The following is a 21,517-nucleotide window of genomic DNA, read 5'->3' on the forward strand; positions in this document are numbered from 1 at the left end:
CCACGAATACTCGCTCTGGGCACTTGCTATAAGTAACATCAACGTTTCCACCATAAACACATCATCTATCAAAGACCTCACTACGAAACGCAGCCCCACACCTCTAACTTCTACAGCAGGCGTCTACACTATCCCCTGTGGGTTCTGTCCCAAGAAATATGTAGGCGAGACAGGCAGAGATCTTGCAGTCCGCCTGAATGAGCATCGAAATGCCTCTAACAGAGACGATGTAAGGTACGCCTGTGTCCTCCACAGAGACTCCACGGGACATTTGATGAACTGGAATGAGGCACAACTTGTTCTCACCGAACCAGACCTCAGACGCTGACGGTGCCTAGAAGCCTCACTAATCGCCGTCACCAACACTATAGAACGCAACACTGGAAACTACAAAATTTCAAAAACATTGGCATACATGGTACTTAAGCACCACCAACCCAACAACACAGGAGTCACATGATTTCATCGTCTACCCGTCCTCATCATAGGTAGAGGTTGTTTTGATAAGGACCTGCCTCGCATGGGCCAGTAGGCCTTCTACAGTGTTCCTCCATTCTTATGTTCTTATGACATTCCTCAGGTCACATGCATCACACCTCACTCTCCGCCTATATATATAATGTCTTTCTACCTCTGTATGTTAGAAGTGATCAAGGTCCCAGGACCGAAACGTTTTCTAATAAATATGTCATAGTGTTTGCTTACGTGTCTTTCTAAACCACCAAAAATCATATATGGCTAACCCAAGCCAGGTACTAAAAATAAGCCACGTTGACTTTTTTGGGTTATCCTAGGTTCTCTACACATATGCTGCTATGTGTGATAATCTATATAGAGAAAATAACTTTTGTTTCATGTTTATGGTGCAGTACGAGTGTATATCACAGTTAGCCCTGTGCTACACTCCGTTTTCTCTAATATAAGCCACCAAGACAGGGATAGGAGAATGGTATTTGTATACCATATCCTCTTCATACCTCCGTCGAACTGCTCGGTGTTATGCCAAATATTATTTATTCTGGAGTATTTAACATGTTTTATATTATTTATATTGTTTATTATGTCATATTAGATCAGTTGTGATAGGCAAATAAGCTGTAGTGTTGATATTAGCGTAATAATAAAGCATATTCTCCTGCTTCATGAGACTGAGTTCATGACAACCAACAGTGGCTTCAAAGCCACCTTATCTTTAATGGATAATGTACTGTGTAGGTGCTTTACATAATAAGAAGCATTTCTTTTATTCATTGGAACCATGGCTAGGGCTAAAAGTAAGCAGGTTAAAACAATAAATGGAGAAAAAGAAATTGGAATGACTTATGCAGCAAGTAGCGCCACCAAACAGTACCAGCAGGTTGTTGTGGCGACCCTGGAAATTTGAAATTATGCTAGCCAAAATTAGTGCCGAATAACTGAAGGAACCGAATAACTGATTGCCGGATTTGTGATGGTGGACCTGTATTAACATAATATATGACATTTAAAGTGCACCATAGCAATTATTATTATTATTATTATTAATATGGCATCTTCAAGACTAGTGAGACACTCTTAATGATTTTAATGTGTACCTGCATACCAGCACAGTGTGTAAGTTTATTTAGCTTCAGGCAGTGGCAGCTTGTAATGCTAGTAATACCTATATACTATCATACTGCATCAAACTTCTGTTTTTAATAATTTTTATCTTGTTTCAACAAAAAAAAATAAAAATTTACTTATAAATACAGTGGACCCCTGGTTAACGATATTTTTTCACTCCAGAAGTATGTTCAGGTGCTAGTACTGACCGAATTTGTTCCCATAAGAAATATTGTGAAGTAGATTAGTCAATTTCAGACCCCCAAACATACACATACAAATGCACTTACATAAATACACTTACATAATTGGTCACATTCGGAGGTAATCGTTATGCGGGGGTCCACTGTACATTGAAAACAGCATTCATCAGATTTTTCCTGTAATATATTTGTCAGTTGCAAATTATTTTAGCGTAAGGTTGATAAAGTCATACGTCTGGTAGTGAGCATCTGGGGGGACTGCAGCCCTGCAGCTCCTATGGACGAGCCACCACTGGGTTCAGGTACACATAAAAGGACCATAACATTGTATCAATCGCATCTGCTAGAAAAATGACAGGATGGATAATGAGAACCTTCAAAACTAGGGATGCAAAGCCCATGATGACACTCTTCAGGTCACTTGTTCTATCTAGGCTGGAATATTGCTGCACACTAACAGCACCTTTCAAGGCAGGTGAAATTGCTGACCTAGAAAATGTACAGAGAACCTTCACGGCGAGCATAACGGAGATAAAACACCCCAATTACTGGGAGCGCTTGAGGTTCCTGAACCTGTATTCCCTGGAATGCAGGCGGGAGAGATACACGATCATATACACCTGGAAAATCCTAGAGGGACTAGTACCAAACTTGTACACGAAAATCACTCACTGCGAAAGCAAAAGACTTGGCAGACGATGCAACATCCCCCCAATGAAAAGCAGGGGTGTCACTAGCACGTTAAGAGACCATACAATAAGTGTCAGGGGCCCGAGACTGTTCAACTGCCTCCCAGCATACATAAGGGGGATTACCAACAGACCCCTGGCAGTCTTCAAGCTGGCACTGGACAAGCACCTAAAGTCGGTACCTGACCAGCCGGGCTGTGGCTCGTACGTTGGTTTGCGTGCAGCCAGCAGTAACAGCCTGGTTGATCAGGCTCTGATCCACCAGGAGGCCTGGTCACAGACCGGGCCGCGGGGACGTTGACCCCCGGAACTCTCTCCAGGTAAACTCCAGGCTAAAGGTAAGTGCCTCCTGGTGTTAGACAATGCCCCTGGTCATCCTACAGACTTGGCAGAGCGACTTTGTGGGGACATGAGCTTCATTAAGGTCAAGTTTTTGCTTCCTAATACCACTCCTCTCCTGCAGCCCATGGACCAGCAGGTTATTGCAAACTTCAAAAAACTGTACACAAAAGCTCTGTTTGAAAGGAGCTTTGTAGTGACCTCAGAAACTCAATTGACTCATAGAGAGTTTTGGAGAGAGCACTTTAATATCCTCAATTGTGTAAACCTTATAGGTAAGGCTTGAGAGGGAGTGACTAAGAGGACCTTGAACTCTGCTTGGAAAAAACTGTGGCCAGAATGTGTAGACAAAAGGTATTTTGAAGGGTTTGAGTTAACCCTGGGAATCCTATGCCAGTTGAGGAATCAATTGTGGCATTGGGGAAGTCCTTGGGGTTGGAGGTTAGTGGTGGGGAGGATGTGGAAGAGTTGGTGGAGGAGGACAATGATGAACTAACTACTGATGAGCTGCTAGATCATCTTCAACAGCAAGAGGGCAGACCTGAGGAAACTGCTTCAGAGGAGGGGAGAGAGAAATTGAAGAAGTTGCCTACTTCAAAGATTAAGGAAATCTGTGCAATGTGGCTTAAAGTGCAAACCTTTATGGATGAAAATCACCCTCAGAGAGCTGTTGCAAGCTGTGTTGGCAACCTGTACACTGACAGTGTTGTGAACCACTTTAGGTAAGTCATAAAGGAACGAGAGGTACAGACCTCTATGGACAGATATGTTGTGCGACAGAAGTCCAGTGACTCTGAAGCTGGTCCTAGTGGCATTAAAAGAAGAAGGGAAGTAACCCCGGAAAAGGACTTGACACCTCAAATCGTAATGGAAGGGGATTCCCCTTCTAAACACTAAGACCATCAACACTCTCCCCTCCTCCCATCCCATCAATCATCACCAGATCTTCAATAAAGGTAAGTGTCATGTAACTGTGCATGTCTTCTTCAGTTTGTGTGTATTAAAATTAATATTTCATGTGGTAAAAATTTTTTTTTTTCATACTTTTGGGTGTCAGGAACGGATTAATTTGATTTCCATTATTTCTTATGGGGAAAATTAATTCGCATAATGATAATTTCGCATAACATTGAGCTCTCAGGAACGGATTAATAGCGTTATGCGAGGGTCCACTGTATTTTTTGTATGTGATGGGTACATTTTGATTTCTAGCTGGAATGATTTAACCCTTTGACTGTTTCGGTCGTATATATACGTCCTACGAGGTACCGTGTTTGACATATACAATGGACCCCCGCATAACGATATTAATCCATTCCTGAGAGCTCATTGTTATGCGAAATTATCGTTATGTGAATGAATTTTCCCCATAAGAAATAATGGAAATCAAATTAATCCGTGCAAGACACCCAAAAGTATGAAAAAAAAAATTTTACCACATGAAATATACATTTTCCTACACACAAAGAGAAGGATACATGCACAATAGTAGAGTAGTACATGCACAATATATATTGTACATGTACTACTCTACTAAATGAAGAATAAATGACACTTACCTTTATTGAAGATGCAGCAATGACTGATGAGACACTGTGTCCTGGGAGTGCCTTTTCCTCCTGAGTACTGTAGGTCCTGTTTAGCATTTTCTTCCAGAACAGGCCTTATCACACTGTGTATGCCACTACGATTCTTAAATCTCTCAAACCAACCTTTGCTGGCTTTAAATTCACCAATATGAGCACTAGTTCCAGGCATTTTTCCCTGTTCACCTGGGCGTTAGTCAACTGGTGTGGGTTGCATCCTGGGAGACAAGATTAAGGACCCCAATGGAAATAAGTTAGACAGTCTTTGATGACACTGACTCTTTTGGGTTATCCTGGGTGGCTAACCCTCTGGGGTTAATTGTTTCTTGGTATTCTCAATAAGCCACACCAATAACGGTGCTACAGCAGCAGCAGCTGACAGTGCTACAGCAGCAGCAGACAGTGCTACAGCAGCAGCAGACGGTACTACAGCAGCAGCAGCAGCTTATGGTGGTACAGCAGCAGCAGCAGCTTACGGTGGTACAGCAGCAGCAGCAGCAGCTGACAGTGCTACAGCAGCAGCATCAGCTGACGGTGCTACAGCAGCAGCATCAGCTGACGGTGCTACAGCAGCAGCAGCAGCAGCAGCTGACAATGCTACAGGAGCAGCAGCAGTAGCTGACAGTGCAGCAGCAGCAGCTGACAGTGCTACAGCAGCAGCTGACAGTGCTACAATAGCAGCAGACGGTGCTACAGCAGCAGCAGACGGTACTACAGCAGCAGCAGCAGCTGACGGTGGTACAGCAGCAGCTGACGGTGCTACAGCAGCAGCAGCAGCTGGCGGTGCTACAGCAGCAGCAGCATCAGCAGTTGACCATGGTACCACAGTATTTCGATAATATTTCTCACCCTTTTTACCACAAGGTTGGCACTAGAAGCTTTCTTGGGGCCCATGGTCACTTATTTTGCAGATAAAATCACCAAAAACGCTGTAATAATATGAAATGTTCCGATTGTATGCTTGGATGTTACCGCGGAGGCTGGCTTGTAAACAATGCCAGTGGCGGAACATGTGAGGCTGGCTCAGACCTCACATAGACGCGTCTCAGACGAATAGTGTTGAGAGAGTTTTTTAGCGCTATGCGAGGCAAAATTTTAGTGATAAAATGTATCGCTATGCGGATTTAACGTTATGTGATGCCAATGGTATGCGTGGGTCCACTGTATATACTCACAAATTCTAGCGGCTTCAAATCAAGCCGGAGAAAGCTGGTAGGCCCACATGTGAGAGAATGGGTCTGTGTGGTCAGTGTGCACCATATAAAAAAAAAATCCTGGAGCACGCAGTGCATAATGAGAAAAAAAAAATTCAACTTTTTTTTTTTAAATAAAATGCCGATTTTGTGGTCTACTTTCGTATAGTATTTATGGTTGTATTCTCGTTTTCTTGGTCTCATTTGATAGAATGGAAAACATATTATAGAAATAGAGGTGATTTTGATTGGTTTTAATATAAAAAGAACCTGGAAATGGAGCTCAAAGTAGGGGAAATGTTTGATTTTTGCCAGTGTTCAAAAGTAAACAAATCAAATCAAAGTTTATTCTCTAAAAGGATTACAATGCAGGGGTTACACATGATGTCATTGTCCAATAAATGTCCAGCTAGCCATTCTAATATGCAGTCATGAATGGGTTGACATTATTTGTACAATTATTACAGTATTGCAGTAGTCTGCATAACAGTAAATCTTCTATTTTTTGTTTGAAAAAAATTAAAAATAGAAAGCAAGAGTAATATCAGAGGGGCCTGGAGACATGACTGATGAACAAAGAAAATGTTATTTTAGAGCCAGAAATGTCTGCATTGTTAATTCTGGACCTTATTTTGAAATTGTCATATTTTTTAATTTTTGTGAAATTGGCCAAATTGCAAATTTCTGACCATGTTATTGGGTAGTTGAAATCGGTAAATGGGCAGTTTCTTGTACTCAGTCAATAGAAAAAATGGAGTTCTAAAGAAATAGTTATGAGTTTGGTCGACTGGAACAACAGAATTAGGCGAAAATAGGGCTCAAAGTGGGCAAACATCGCCGATTTTTAAATATCGCCGAGGTCGCTAACTTCGCAAGAGCGTAATTTCGTCAGTTTTCCATTAAATTTCGTTTTTTTTTTTTTTGGTGTCATTACAATCGGGAAAAGATTCTCTATCATTTCATAAGAAAAAATCATTTTTTTTTATTTGAAATTTTGCGACACCAGGTGTTGAGAAATGCTTTACCAGCTAAGTTTATAGTGTAAATATAGGGAAAACTTAGCTTAGAAAGACAGCTCATCGCCTGCACAGCCGCCCTTGCAGACGAGGTCTTGAGAAGCTGTCGAAGTCACTTCACAACGGGCTAAAATAAAGTATATTTTGTAAGATATAAATTACCCCTAGGGGGTGTTATTTCAGCATATTTCATTCACTGATGGCTGACTTAAGTACTTGTGTGGACTGAGAAGTCCACACCTCACTGCCGACTATAGGTTGATTACAAACTCCTTGCGACTCAAGAACTGCGCAGTCCCCCACACTACAAGAAATTTATAACCCACCTTGCTCTTGTAGCATGAGCTATGGTGTTCTTCACACCCTTGACAGGTATCGGTGACATGGTAGAAGCTGAAGTGTCCTTGGATGTCCACGTCTTCCATAGTCTAGGAATACGCACATTGGTACACTATGTTCCACAAGATTTGTCTTTATTGTTCACAATCTATCACTGAAAAAGCTGATCGCACTTCTCTGTAAGTGTTTATTCTGTTTTGTGAGACACTTTGTTCATACTAACGCACAGATCAGTGTTCTTTGTTGGTTATCCTGGCGTCAGTGTGACTCTCAGTAGAGTCAAAAGTAATCTGAAGACGCCACAGCCTCTTACGCCGTCACTGCCCCTAGCACATAAAGGAAAAGCTGACCTAGTACTTTTTGCTTCCTTGCCACTTCCTCCATGAAGCAAAGCAGAATGTTTGATTCTTGCTGTCTTAAGCATAGACAACAATGTACACTATCTTTACCATGGTAATAAAGTGGGAACAGGATTTTCCTTAATTGTCCTGCTAAGGTAAGAGATGGACTGTCTTTTATTAAATTACACTTTGCAACACTGGAGTCTTGCAAGGAGCGGCGGTCGCTTGACCACGTCACATACTCGTACTGCATCTGGGATCAATTACTTGCTGTAGCAGTAAACAAGATGCTTGCCCCTTCTGAGAGGGCTGGGCCCCTCAGGGCTGAAAGGGGCTGATACCCCCCTCCTGTAGAACATTTCTCCACACCAGGAGACACCTCAGGATTGGGGATTGTGACAGTTAAGGGGTTAATATGTAATGTTTTAACCTCGGTTTAAATAAGTTCTGACATACCTTTACTAAGGAATAACTACTCTGGTAAAAACATAACCAGGCAAGTAAATATACTTACCTGACAATTATGCTTTATTGATATAAACCATTTATGAATTTCTGTTGAACTACAGGGTGTCCACAGAAACACTCCCTGATTTCAAACAGGTATAACATGTAACTTTATTATAATAATCTTTCACAGTTAGTAGCTTCAGATGCAGTATTTCATTCAGTTTCATGTGGTATAGGGTAGCATTAAAGGCACTCAAGAAAGAAATCACAAACAGTTAGGTCTGGTGACCTCTACAAGTGGCCTGTAAGGTCACTGGACCTAACTGTTTGTGTACCACCACTATCTGCAACCCTGGAGGAGCTGAAAATTTCAATCACTGAAGCAGTTCGCATGATAACTCCAGATATGCTGCAGAGCATCTGAAGCTACTAACTGTGAAAGATTATTACAATAAAGTTACATGTTATACCTGTTTGAAATCATGGAGTGTTTTTGTGGCCACCCTGTATAATAATCTATTATTATTAAAAAGAATGTACAGTATCATAACTACTGTATTAATATTTCTATTTTATCTGTTTTAGGTTGTCAAATTATTTTGACTAAAGAGCTTGATGGCTTGACACTTCGGTTACCTCAGGCTACACGCAACTTTTATGTGGATGGTCATGTTCCTAAACCACATTAGGTCACTCACAAAAAATAGATTTATTTGAAACCATGACATGCATGAAAATATAAGTTGAATTTAATGATTGTTAAAAAGATTGCTAAAATGGGCATTGATTTTGCTAGATCTATTTTGGCAGTCATATAAATAGTGAATGTAATCATTTATGTTAATAAATTTATGCAAAATCTATATATTATTATTATTATTGTTGTTATTATTACATTCATGGGGAAGTGCTAAATCTGTAGGGGTCATATAGACTTTCAGGTTCAATTAAAAAGAAGGGAACACAGGCCCAATTTGTTAGACCAAGAGCTTCTCAACAGTATAAAGCAGTGTTATTCACTAATTTTTGCAAGAGAGCCACTTCGGTTAAACACATTGATTGAGAGAGCCGCAGCTACTGCAAGTTAGCGTAACTCAACTAAATTAAGTAGTACTGAGCTGCTAGTGCAATATAGTAAATGAGAAAAATTAGACATGGTAATATTAGCCTGCATATCTTGTTATCAATAGCGGCTCGCGAGCCGCGCAATGAATACCACTGGTATAAAGGAACATCCCCTGAGAGGCAAATTTTTTATAAAAATAGTTGTACGGCTTACATTATACAATGTTAAGCAATCAATTTACTATTATTTTTTATAATAATGCAGAACTTTACTGTGCATAATGCTTAGACTCATATGATCTTATTTGCATACTAAATATTTTTCATCATTCTTAACTTCCAAATTGTATTGCAACAATACATCTAGCTTTTGTATCACTGCACTAAATAAGTTTACAGTAGTAGTATATAGATCTGTAATATACAGTTAGCTGTTAATTAACATGCTTGCAATTAAAAAAATTTTGTAAAATGAACTGATGAAACATGGCAAGCAAATTTTTTAAAAGCTTTGTAATTTGTCAAAACTAGAAAAGTAATCAAATTTTCTATTCATCATATTATAGCTGTCATTACTTATTGATATAGAAATGTGTGGGAGGCTTGATGTGACACTACATGTACAAACATATGACAGGTGCCACAATTATTACTTGCCTCCACCACAATCACCAGGGAACACCAGTAAAAATGCTCTATATTTTAGGTCTTAAGACAAGATTTTTTTACGAAGTAAATATGCCCAGAGTAATACCTTAACTACAGTCTCAAATTCCAGACCCACATACAGCAAATATCCAAGAGTCTCCAAAACAGTAGGCATCCTTTCAAAGATACGGTACTACATACCCCAAACGGCTCTTCTTGCTCTTTACCAATCTCTCATTTACCCTTACCTCACCTGTGGTATTTGTGCATGGGACTTAGCCACAGCTAATCACCTTAAACCTTTAATAGCCCAACAAAAAGCTGAAGTGCGATTGATTACCAACTCCTGCAGTAGACAGCACACTCCATCGCTTTTTAAGAGCCTGAACTTGCTTAATATACAAAATGTCCACATGTATTATTGTGCCTACTACACACACACAACATTATACTCAAATATTAATCCTCCTCTCAAACTCCTCGATAACTACAACAGAACACAGGCACGATGCAAGGTAAAAATCACTCTTCAATATCCCTCGTGTCCATCTCTCCCTATGCAAAAATTCTATGCACATAAAGGGCCCAAGATTTTTTTACTACATGAAATATTGATTTTAATACACACAAACTGAAAAAGACATGCACAGTTAATACTCTACTAAGGATAGAATACATGACACTTACCTTTATTGAAGATCTGGTGATGATTGATGGGATGGGAGGAGGGGGAGAGTGTGGAAGTTGTTATTGTTTAGAAGGGGAATCCCCTTCCATTAGGACTTGAGGTATCAAGTCCTTTTCTGGGGTTACTTTCCTTCTTTTAATGCCACTAGGACCAGCTTGAGAGTCACTGGACCTCTGTCACACAACATATCTGTCCATAGAGCTCTGTACCTCTCGTTCCTTTATGATTTGTCTAAAGTGGTTCACAACATTGTCATTGTAATAGTCACCAGCACGGCTTGCAATAGCTGTGTGAGGGTGATTTTCATCCATAAAGGTTTGCACTTCAAGCTACTTTGCACACATTTCCTTAACCTCTTTTTTCAATTCCATACTAATTCTCACCCTTTTTACCACAGAGATGGCACTAGAAGCTTTCTTGGGGTCCATGGTGACTTATTTTGCAGTTACAAGCACTAAAAACACTGGGATAATGTGAAATGTACCGAATGTATGCATAGATGTGACCGCACTGGCTGGCTTGTAAACACTGGCGCTGAGGCCACACGTGGGACGCATCCTGGTCAAATCATGGAAGGCGAGTTTTGTAGTGTGAGGCGAGGCAAAATTTTTGCGTTAAAATGTATCATATGGCGGATTTAACATAACGCAGTGCCATCATAAGGCGGGGGTCCATTGTATTTATGGTTGTATTCTCGTTTTCTTGGTCTCATTTGATAGAATGGAAAACATATTATAGAAATAGAGGTGATTTTGGTTGGTTTTACTATGAAAAAACCTTGAAATGGAGCTCAAAGTAGGGGAAATGTTTGATTTTTGCCGATGTTCAAAAGTAAACAAGTGATGTCATTTTCCAATAAATGTCCAAGTAGAAATTCTAATATGCAGTCATGAATGGGTTGACATTATTTATACAATTATTACAATATTGCAGTAGTCTGCATAACAGTAAATCTTCTATTTTTTGTGTGAATAAAAATTCACAATAGAAAGGAAGAGTAATATCAGAGGAGCCTGGAGACGTGACTGATGAACAAAGAAAATGTTATTTAAGAGCCAGGAATGTCTGCATTGTTCATTCTGGACCCCATTTTGAAATTGTCATATTTTTTAATTTTCGTGAAATTGGCCAAATTGCAAATTTCTGACCACGTTATTGGGTAGTTGAAATAGGTAAATGGGCAGTTTCTTATACTCAATCGATAGAAAAAATGGAGTTCTAAAGAAATAGCTATGAGGTTGGCTGACTGGAACAATGGAATTAGCCGAAAATAGGGCTCAAAGTGGGCGAAATCGCCGATTTGTAAATATCGCCGAGGTCGCTAACTTCGCGAGAGCATAATTCTGTCAGTTTTCCATCAATTTCGTTCTTTTGGTGTCATTACAATCAGGAAAAGATTCTCTATCATTTCATAAGATTTTTTTTTTCGGAAATTTTGCTACACCAGGAGACACCTCAGGATTTGGGGTTGCGACAGTCAAGGGGTTAATCTAGCCTTTATCTTTCATCTGATGTCAACTACAGCATTGTAAATCTTCCCAATTTAGTAGAAAGTGGAAAGTCCTAGGACCCATAAAATTGTGCCAGAATAAGTTTTTTCTATCTAACTTAAAGGCTAACAGTCAAAACAAACACAGCCTATGTGTTTTTTTTAAGCTGCTTAATCCACTGTCACAATCCCATTGAAATCTGATAAAAAAAAAAGTTGGTGATTCTGCTCACCCCTCCCTGAGGACCCCAATGGAAATAAGTTAGACAGTCCTCGATGATGCACTGACTTTCTTGGGTTATTCTGGGTGGCTAACCCTCTGGGGTTAATTGTTTCTCGTTAAGCCACACCAACAACACTCTCTCCACATGTTCGAGTAGTACAGCTGACGGTGGTGCAGCAGCAGCTGATGGTGGTGCAGCAACAGTAGCAGCTGATCGTGGTGCAGCAACAGCTGACTGTGGTACAATAGTATTTCGATAGTATTTCTCACCCTTTTTACCACAGGGTTGGCACTAGAAGCTTTCTTTGGGCCCATGGTGGCTTATTTAGCAGTTAAAAGCACTAAAAATAGTGGAATAATACAAAATATATCGCATGTATGTGTGGAACCATCCGCCCTGGCTTGTAAACAATGGCACACTAGCTGAAGGCAGGGCAGTTGAGGCACTCAGGCTGGACGGACAGGCAGACGCATTCGGGATGAATGTCCTTACCCAAGTTTTTCATCATTGGTCGAGCCAATATTTTTACGCAAAAACGCACCGTTGCCCGATTTTATCGTTAGTCGATGCCATCATTGGTTGAGGGTCCACTATATTTGTCCTGAAGGTTGCTTGTTCATTAAGGTCGAACACTCATACATGTTTAGCACTTAATTTGATTATATTATTGTTGATATGAACTTATGTGGTGGGTTTAAGTCTAAATCAGAATTTTAAGCAGAAAACCCTGCTTGAATTATATGACTGGCTAACTTGTACACTGGAGGGGTTTGGGATATTGGCTGTTCGGAGGGACATCTAAACTGTCGTATCTGAGCGCCTCTGCCAAGACGGTGATTATGTATGAATGAGGGTGAAAAGTGTTGAACAATAATGAAAGTTTTTTCTTTCTTTTTGGGTTTTTCTTTCTTTTTGGGTCACTCTGCCTCAGTGGGAAACAGCCAACGTGTTAAAAGAAAAATTATTAAATTTGTTACTTTTCAGGCATAAAAGGCATGATGTGGCAAGCATCCCATTAATGGGTGTGATGAAATATGCTCCATAATCCTGTTGTAGCAACATTGCTTAAATTTTCCTTACCAAAGACACCCTTGAACTGGACTATTTCAGATTAAAGAAATTTCACATGCAAAACCCATTTACCTTTATGCCAGTAATATTCTCTCTTGATCCAAGAGAATCTAATCCATTCTTACCTTGCTTGAATCAAACCTGACTGCCTCCCATTCTTCAGGTGTTGTATACGATCCCTAAAGGTTTAGTGCCTTCCCATAATAATTATAATTGATGATGGTGATAATAATAACAATAACCATACAAAAGAACTCTTAGGATTTTAGAAATATGTACAAATTTACTTATATTTCTTTTATTTTTATCATGCATCAAAACAATCTGTATCCACAATACAAAATTACTGTAACTGGTTGAAATAAATACTTGTACATGGTTTGCACTATACATAAAAGTGATGTTATAAATGTACAAAAAATGGAATAGGTTTTAATAGCATAATCAAGGATATTACTGTACAGAAATATACATTTCATTATACTATACAATTATAAAATCTAAATCTGTGTGTATATATATATATATATATATATATATATATATATATATATATATATATATATATATATATATATATATATATATATATATATATATATATATTATAAAACCAAGAGAGGGAGAGAAAAATGAATGAATGGGAAAAAAAAAGAGAAAAGAGGGGAGGAAGGATAGAAAGAGAGGAGGGGGCAGGAGTGACAAAATGGTCATTAGTGCAGCCCATATACTGGGATCCTCAAGACAGAAAATGCATAGAAGTAACAAAAGAATTTATATGAAACAGAGGTCAGGTCACACAATCATCCAACCTTGTTGAGCCAGCCTATTTTAAGAATTGCACCCATTGCCACCCTTGTTATTTGGTCAGATCTCCAGTGACATTCTAGTATGTTAATATCTGAGAATGGTTCTGTTATATCAGACAACTATTTTTTCTTTTGTAGATGCAATTTATGTGATGGATTATTTTTGCTCTTCCCACTGAGATATAAAAGAAATAGTTGTAGTCTAATATGGTAGAAGCTATTCTGAATTTTAACATGTCACAAGACCAGTAGAGACATGACCAGATGCAGTATTGGACCTTTCTCTCATGATACAGTGTAGATTAGGATTTTGTTTATAAAGGGCCAAGTCAAACCTGACAAGGATCACAGGAAATATAAGAGTGCTATAATTTATGCATCTCTACTAGTTTCAAGGTTGAGAAGGCTTATGATTAAAGTTCTCATAAAAGACTAATTTAAAAACTGCAAAACATGGGAATACATGGCAACTTATTAGATAACAGATTTTCTGTTGGAAAGGAAAATGGGAATAGTGATAAGAAGTAAAATATCCTCATGGGGTAATGTCAACAGCAGGATGCCACAAGAATCAGTGCTTGCCCCAATATTTATCTAATCTGTAATATAAACGCCTCACCAGTAGGAATACAAAACTATATGAACTTGTTTCTTGATGATCCTAAGTAATAAAAATTACTTTGTACTCTTTGAGGAAGACGTATATATAATAAGCAATTGAAGTTATAAATGGGGAATTGAATTTAATTTGGATAGGATAAGTGTTGTATATCAGAATGGGGAAGTAATGAAAACATACTGCATAGAACATAGTGTGAGAAACCTATGGGTAATCATTCACTAAAGATTGCTATTGAAAGGTTTTACAAATTAAATAACCTGTAGCAACATACTCCTATGCAACATTAACTTTAAAATAGCATATGCATGCATGCATGCTTATACTGTTTATGTAAGTATGAATGTGTGTGTGTGTATATTATGTATATATTTTTTCAACAAACCAGCCATCTCCCACTGAGGCAGGTTGACCCAAAAAAGAAGAAACCCTTTCACCATCACTCACTCCATCACTGTCTTGCCAGAGGGACTCCAATACTACAGTTCAAAATGACAAATATCCCCACCCTTCCTTCAGAGTGCAGGCACTGCACTTCTCACCCCCAGGACTTAATTCTGGCTAACTGGTTTCCCTGAATCCCTTCATATATGTTAACTTGCTCACACTCCAACAGCATGTCAAGCAATATAAACCACTTGCCTTCACTCACTCCTAACTAAAATGCTCTCACACACTTGCTGGATGCCTAAGCCCCTCACACACAAAATCTCCTTTAACCCTTCCCTCCTACTTTTCCTAGGACAACCCCCCACCTCGCCTTCCCTCCAATACAGATTTATATGCCCTTCACATCATCCTATTTTGTTCCATCCTCTCTTAACCCTTAAACTGTCCAAACATAGATCTACGTTTTTTCAACATTTGAAAGTATGTAAAAAAACATAGATTTTTTTTTTTTTACATTTGAAAACGTGTAAATAAAACTTTGATGTACTTTTTTCTGTTATATTTGAAAATATGTAAAAAAATGTAGATCTACTTTTGGAGCACTACGTACGTGAACGTAAATTTGTTTGGACAATTTAAGGGTTAAATATTCAAACCACCTCAAGAACCCCTATTGAGCCCTCTGGATAATACTTTTAGTTACCCTGCACCTCCTCCTAATCTCCAAGCTACAAATTCTTTGCATAACATTCACACCACACATTTCCCTCAAGGAGAACATGAGGCTATGATCATAAATGAAGAAGTGCTGAAAGGATACTAAAAAATTCTACTTTGCAAACAACAGGAGGATTTTCTAATGAGTTACAAAAGGGGGCAGTAAATGCCTCCAAGAATGCTAACTTTGCACCTGCCTAATTCCGCAAGTTTTCCATCAAATTTCGTACTTTCAGAAAAAAGATTCTCTACGATTTCAGAATTGTTATTTAAAAAAAAGTCAACAGTGAGAGCAATATTAATTTCATGGGTCTGGAAGTGAAAGGGCTAAATAATTAAAACAACACCCTGTGCTCAGCTCTGCTCCTGTAGCTACAGACAGATAAACATAAATTGGTAAATATTTCTTCTTCCTCTTATTTTAGCTGCCACTAAATGATATGATTACATCAGTCACCCTCTAAAACCATATACAGTGGACCCCCGGTTAACGATATTTTTTCATTCCAGAAGTATGTTCAGGTGCCAGTACTGACTGAATTTGTTCGCATAAGGAATACTGCGAAGTAGATTAGTCCATTTCAGACCCCCAAACATACACGTACAAACGCACTTACATAATTGGTCGCATTGGGAGGTGATTGTTAAGTGGGGGTCCACTGTACTATATAGTGGCACACTCATTAGTTAACTCTTTAAATTTTTAACCATCAATGCATAATTTAGCAAACCACTCTCATACATTTCATCATATATTGTATACTTATATTTTTTTTTTATTTTTTTTTATTATCACACTGGCCGATTCCCACCAAGGCAGGGTGGCCTGAAAAAGAAAAACTTTCACCATCATTCACTCCATCACTGTCTTGCCAGAAGGGTGCTTTACACTACAGTTTTTAAACTGCAACATTAACACCCCTCCTTCAGAGTGCAGGCACTGTACTTCCCATCTCCAGGACTCAAGTCCGGCCTGCCGGTTTCCCTGAATCCCTTCATAAATATTACTTTGCTCACACTCCAACAGCACGTCAAGTATTAAAAACCATTTGTCTCCATTCACTCCTATCAAACACGCTCATGCATGCCTGCTGGAAGTCCAAGCCCCTCGCACACAAAACCTCCTTTACCCCCTCCCTCCAACCTTTCCTAGGCCGACCCCTACCCCGCCTTCCTTCCACTACAGACTGATACACTCTTGAAGTCATTCTGTTTCGCTCCATTCTCTCTACATGTCCGAACCACCTCAACAACCCTTCCTCAGCCCTCTGGACAACAGTTTTGGTAATCCCGCACCTCCTCCTAACTTCCAAACTACGAATTCTCTGCATTATATTCACACCACACATTGCCCTCAGACATGACATCTCCACTGCCTCCAGCCTTCTCCTCGCTGCAACATTCATCACCCACGCTTCACACCCATATAAGAGCGTTGGTAAAACTATACTCTCATACATTCCCCTCTTTGCCTCCAAGGATAAAGTTCTTTGTCTCCACAGACTCCTAAGTGCACCACTCACTCTTTTTCCCTCATCAATTCTATGATTCACCTCATCTTTCATAGACCCATCCGCTGACATGTCCACTCCCAAATATCTGAATACGTTCACCTCCTCCATACTCTCTCCCTCCAATCTGATATTCAATCTTTCATCACCTAATCTTTTTGTTATCCTCATAACCTTACTCTTTCCTGTATTCACCTTTAATTTTCTTCTTTTGCACACCCTACCAAATTCATCCACCAATCTCTGCAACTTCTCTTCAGAATCTCCCAAGAGCACAGTGTCATCAGCAAAGAGCAGCTGTGACAACTCCCACTTTGTGTGTGATTCTTTATCTTTTAACTCCACGCCTCTTGCCAAGACCCTCGCATTTACTTCTCTTACAACCCCATCTATAAATATATTAAACAACCACGGTGACATCACACATCCTTGTCTAAGGCCTACTTTTACTGGGAAAAAATTTCCCTCTTTCCTACATACTCTAACTTGAGCCTCACTATCCTCGTAAAAACTCTTCACTGCTTTCAGTAACCTACCTCCTACACCATACACTTGCAACATCTGCCACATTGCCCCCCTATCCACCCTGTCATACGCCTTTTCCAAATCCATAAATGCCACAAAGACCTCTTTAGCCTTATCTAAATACTGTTCACTTATATGTTTCACTGTATACTTATATATCCTCTGAAAATATATATTGCCTATCACAAAACCTCTTCTTTTTAACTGCAAAGGTTTCCATTGCTATTTATTGAACAAAGTGCAGTAGCACAGTGATCAGTGTACAGTATAGCAGCCAATCTGAAGTTAAAGTTTATTACAAGATCCCAAGACAAAATAAGAGTGCAGATCAAATAAAAATGGTGTTCACTAATTTTTGTTGTTCTTATCCAGTAGTAAAGTACAGTATGTGTATGGTATAAGTCATGTGTTACGTAAGCCTTTCAGGGAGGTACCTTGATATTGCTGAGAGGTTCTTGATCTAAGGAATATGAGCTACCCTCCTTTTTCCTGTATCAAATTTAATGGACTCCCACTCTCCTGGTACTGCATAACCCTTACAGGTTTAGCATTTCTTTGTCACAATAATAAATAAGTTAGGTAGGGCTAAGAAGCAAAATATTGGTGTTATATAATGAAATTTCTTGAAATTGTATACAATTTTACGTTGCTTTTTATCATTGTCGGATATAAACCATACCCCCGGCCGGGATTGAACCCACGGTCATAGAGTCTCAAAACTCCAGCCCGTCGCGGGTTCAATCCCGGCCGGGGGTATGGTTTGTTTGCAATCGTGTCATTACGATTTCTTGAGTCATTGTCGGATATACTCACTTAAAAACTCATTTTAGTATATGTGCCTTTTTATGTACCAACATTTATACAAGGCTTTATAGGATTGTTTTAATTATACAGTACTGTACTTAGCATTTTCTCTTCAATGAAGGAAATACCATAAAAAGTATCTAAACAAAAGCATTATTTGTATTTTGCTCAAATAAAACAACAGGCAACAGCCCATGGTGGTGGCAGCAGCAGTCCATGGCCATGGCAGTGATCTATAGCTGTAGTAGCTTGTAGCAGTGGCAGTCCATGGCAGCTCACTTTCATCTATATATTACATGAGTTGTATATCTGAATTTATAATCAGCAAAATAGAATGTTGCATATTTTCTAATATTTGTAGCTGCATTTTGCTTTAGCATTTTGAAGAAATGTGTGTGTAAATTTTGTGTGAGAAGAGGAAGCAAGTGGAGACATAACAGTAGGATGGAGAAGGATAAGCCACAACAAGATCAGGGCAAGCTCATTACAGTAAGAGTTATCAGTTTTGATAAATTTTTAGATAATTTTTCTCTTATGTTTCCTAAGAAAACAGTCCAGTTAATGCATTTTCATAGATATAAGTGGTGCTTTTGTGGAAAGATTTTTTTATCATATTTCCATCATTTAAGAGACTCTGAAGTATAAGCATGACATTTTTAGCCAAGTCAGGTGTATATGCTGGTGTATGGTAAAACACAATTACTGTCAAGTATGATGAAATGAGTATTAAGAGGGTTTATCGGATGACACAGAATGCAAAATTTTATCATACTTTTAAGCAATTTTAGTTTCAACGCCAATATTTTACTTCTCAGTCTTACTTAACACACAATCTGCACACTGGTGCTTGATTATGCACATAGATATTAATGAGTGAGTGCTAGGATACATTTTAAAGACTGACTGCTGCTCATCATAATTTTAATGTGACTGTATTAACTTAACATTAAATATTTAAACAAAACATTATCTCAGGTGTACATATAATGAGCTTTTCCAAGGTCAACATTTATCATTTTAAACTGCTTATCGGTGAGAGCCTGCCACTTGTACCCCAATATCTGAGACACCTCATGTTCCATGGTGTCATACGAGCGTGCACTCTTACAAAGCCAAGTGTAGAAGGCTGGAGTCCAGTCTGGATTAAGAGGCCAATCTGCCTAAAATTAAAAAGAATTTATTACCTATAGCTTAAATCTACTTACTATTTAACTGTATCTCACATTTATCTGCTGACAACTAATTGAAATGTTTTTTTTATTAAGAAAAATTTTTTAAAAATATAGAGATAAGTTTAATTTCTCTAGTAAATTAAAACATTTATCATAGAAAACTGTTCAAATTGTATTATTTTTGTCTAGGATTTTTTCAGTTCTGCAAATTGCAATATATTAGCCAGTTTCACTAACCATGAAAATATAAATAATTATAAAAAAAAAAAAAGTTGATTCTCCTACTTGTGGAAGTCACTGTCATTACCTTGGGTTATATTATTATTATTATAATAAAAAAAGAAGCGCTAAGCCACAAGGACCATACAGCACCTTGGGTTATAGTGACTGGAGTTTTCCATACCAAAGCACCCTTGGCTGTAGAGAGTTCCTAACCTCTGCAAATCTTGGCCAGTGAATTTACAGAATTCCCTATGTGTTCTACAATTCAGTACCTTTTAATTTTATGAAAAATAGTTGCATTCTATTATTGTACTGCTGACAATTTTGTTAGTCTATATTTCTGACAAACAAGCTGCTTTTCATCAAACTGTAATTGGGCTTCTGGCCATTATCATACTGTCGCTGTTGGTTATGAGAAATGGTTCTCTCATGCCTGCATGCTGTGGTTCTATCATGCTTGCATGCTGGTCACACCAGACTCACTTGGTCATCTCATAAAGAGCGCCCAGTATCATTCTGCAACAATTGTCGCATTGTCTGAAAGTCTAACATTTTTTAACCAAATATTCCATTCATTAGAAAACATGTTGGCTACAATTTTGACCTCTCACTCAACTTTCTGAAATGCTTACTCTGTTGACTTTCTTTGGTGGATTCATTTATGCACTAATTGTACTTATGTATGTATGCTTTTTACCTATTAGTAGCTACAGGATGTGAAAATATTGTATTCAACAAACGTTACATGTAACCACATTCCTGCATGACATAAGGTAGCTTTAGGGAATGGCAGTTTATTACTTATTTAAATGGATGCACCATTTGAGTATAGTGTGACTACCAATTGTGCTGGAGGTTTGGCTTCTTCAGGATGAGGGAGGTGGGGGTTCCAGATAAAGCTACCTCACATGTACGGGCATCCCAGGACACTCAGACCCTCAAGAGCCTTGAAGTGGTAACACCATACTAGAATCTGTCTTTTGTAGGGTTTGAAGATGTAGCAGTGACATCTCATTCTTGCACTCTCTCTTTCAAAACTTTACCTATATCATGGCCTTAGCTATACCCACTGTATATAGTGTATATAGTTGTATATAAGTTTTAGTTGTAGGAATATATGGTAAATCAAAAGCTAATGTATCTGGTGTATACTTTATTCCTCATTCACTTGACTGCTTTACTGGTTGCGCCTGAAACTGGTATCTTGTGTGGCCAAGTACAACAGGTATTTGAAAGTACCTGTGCTCACGATACAGAAGTAAAGCAATGATCATGAGGTTTGGAGTTACTAAAAGTACTATTCAGAGGGCTGAAGAGTTGTTGAGATGGTTTGGTCATTTAGAAAGGATGGAGTAAAACAGGATCATTTGGATGTTGTAGTGGAGGGGGAGGAGGGTAGGGCTTGGACATGCAACAGGCATGTGTGAGCATGTTATATAGGAGTGAATGGAAACGAATGGTTTTTAGGACCTGATGAGCTGCTGGAGTGTGAGCAGGATAATATTTTGTGAAGGGATTTGGGGAAACTGGTTAGCCAGACTTGAATCCTGGAGGTGAGAAGTACAATGCCTGCACTTTAAAGGAGGGGTCTGGGATATTGGTTGTTTGGAGTGACATCTAAACTGTCGTATCTGAACGCCTCTGCAAAGACAGTGATTATGTGTGAATGATGGTGAAAGTGTTGAATGAAAGTGAAAGTGTTTCTTTTTGGGTCACCCTGCCTTGGGAGCAAGAGTAAGGAAGACCATTATTTCATCAATCTGTAAGGCAAAGTACTATAGTATCATATCTGATACAACTCCAGACAAAATGTACACAGAGCA

General features: G+C 38.8%; 2 protein-coding genes across 3 annotated transcripts in view; one reads left to right on the forward strand and one right to left on the reverse strand.

The window, feature by feature from the left end:
• Positions 1-8,601, forward strand: part of LOC128691677 (adrenodoxin-like protein 1, mitochondrial) — a 43,145-nt gene extending 34,544 nt beyond the window's left edge. The window contains exon 5 of the mRNA XM_070088842.1: positions 8,326-8,601. Within this exon, the coding sequence (XP_069944943.1) occupies positions 8,326-8,429 (104 nt within the window). The 3' untranslated portion in view covers positions 8,430-8,601. The remainder of the gene's footprint in view (positions 1-8,325) is intronic.
• Positions 1-21,517, reverse strand: part of LOC128691663 (beta-catenin-like protein 1) — a 245,888-nt gene that overhangs the window by 156,077 nt on the left and 68,294 nt on the right. The window lies entirely within an intron of this gene.

This window comes from Cherax quadricarinatus, chromosome 26 (genome assembly GCF_038502225.1).
Source record: "Cherax quadricarinatus isolate ZL_2023a chromosome 26, ASM3850222v1, whole genome shotgun sequence".
NCBI lineage: Eukaryota > Metazoa > Arthropoda > Malacostraca > Decapoda > Parastacidae > Cherax > Cherax quadricarinatus.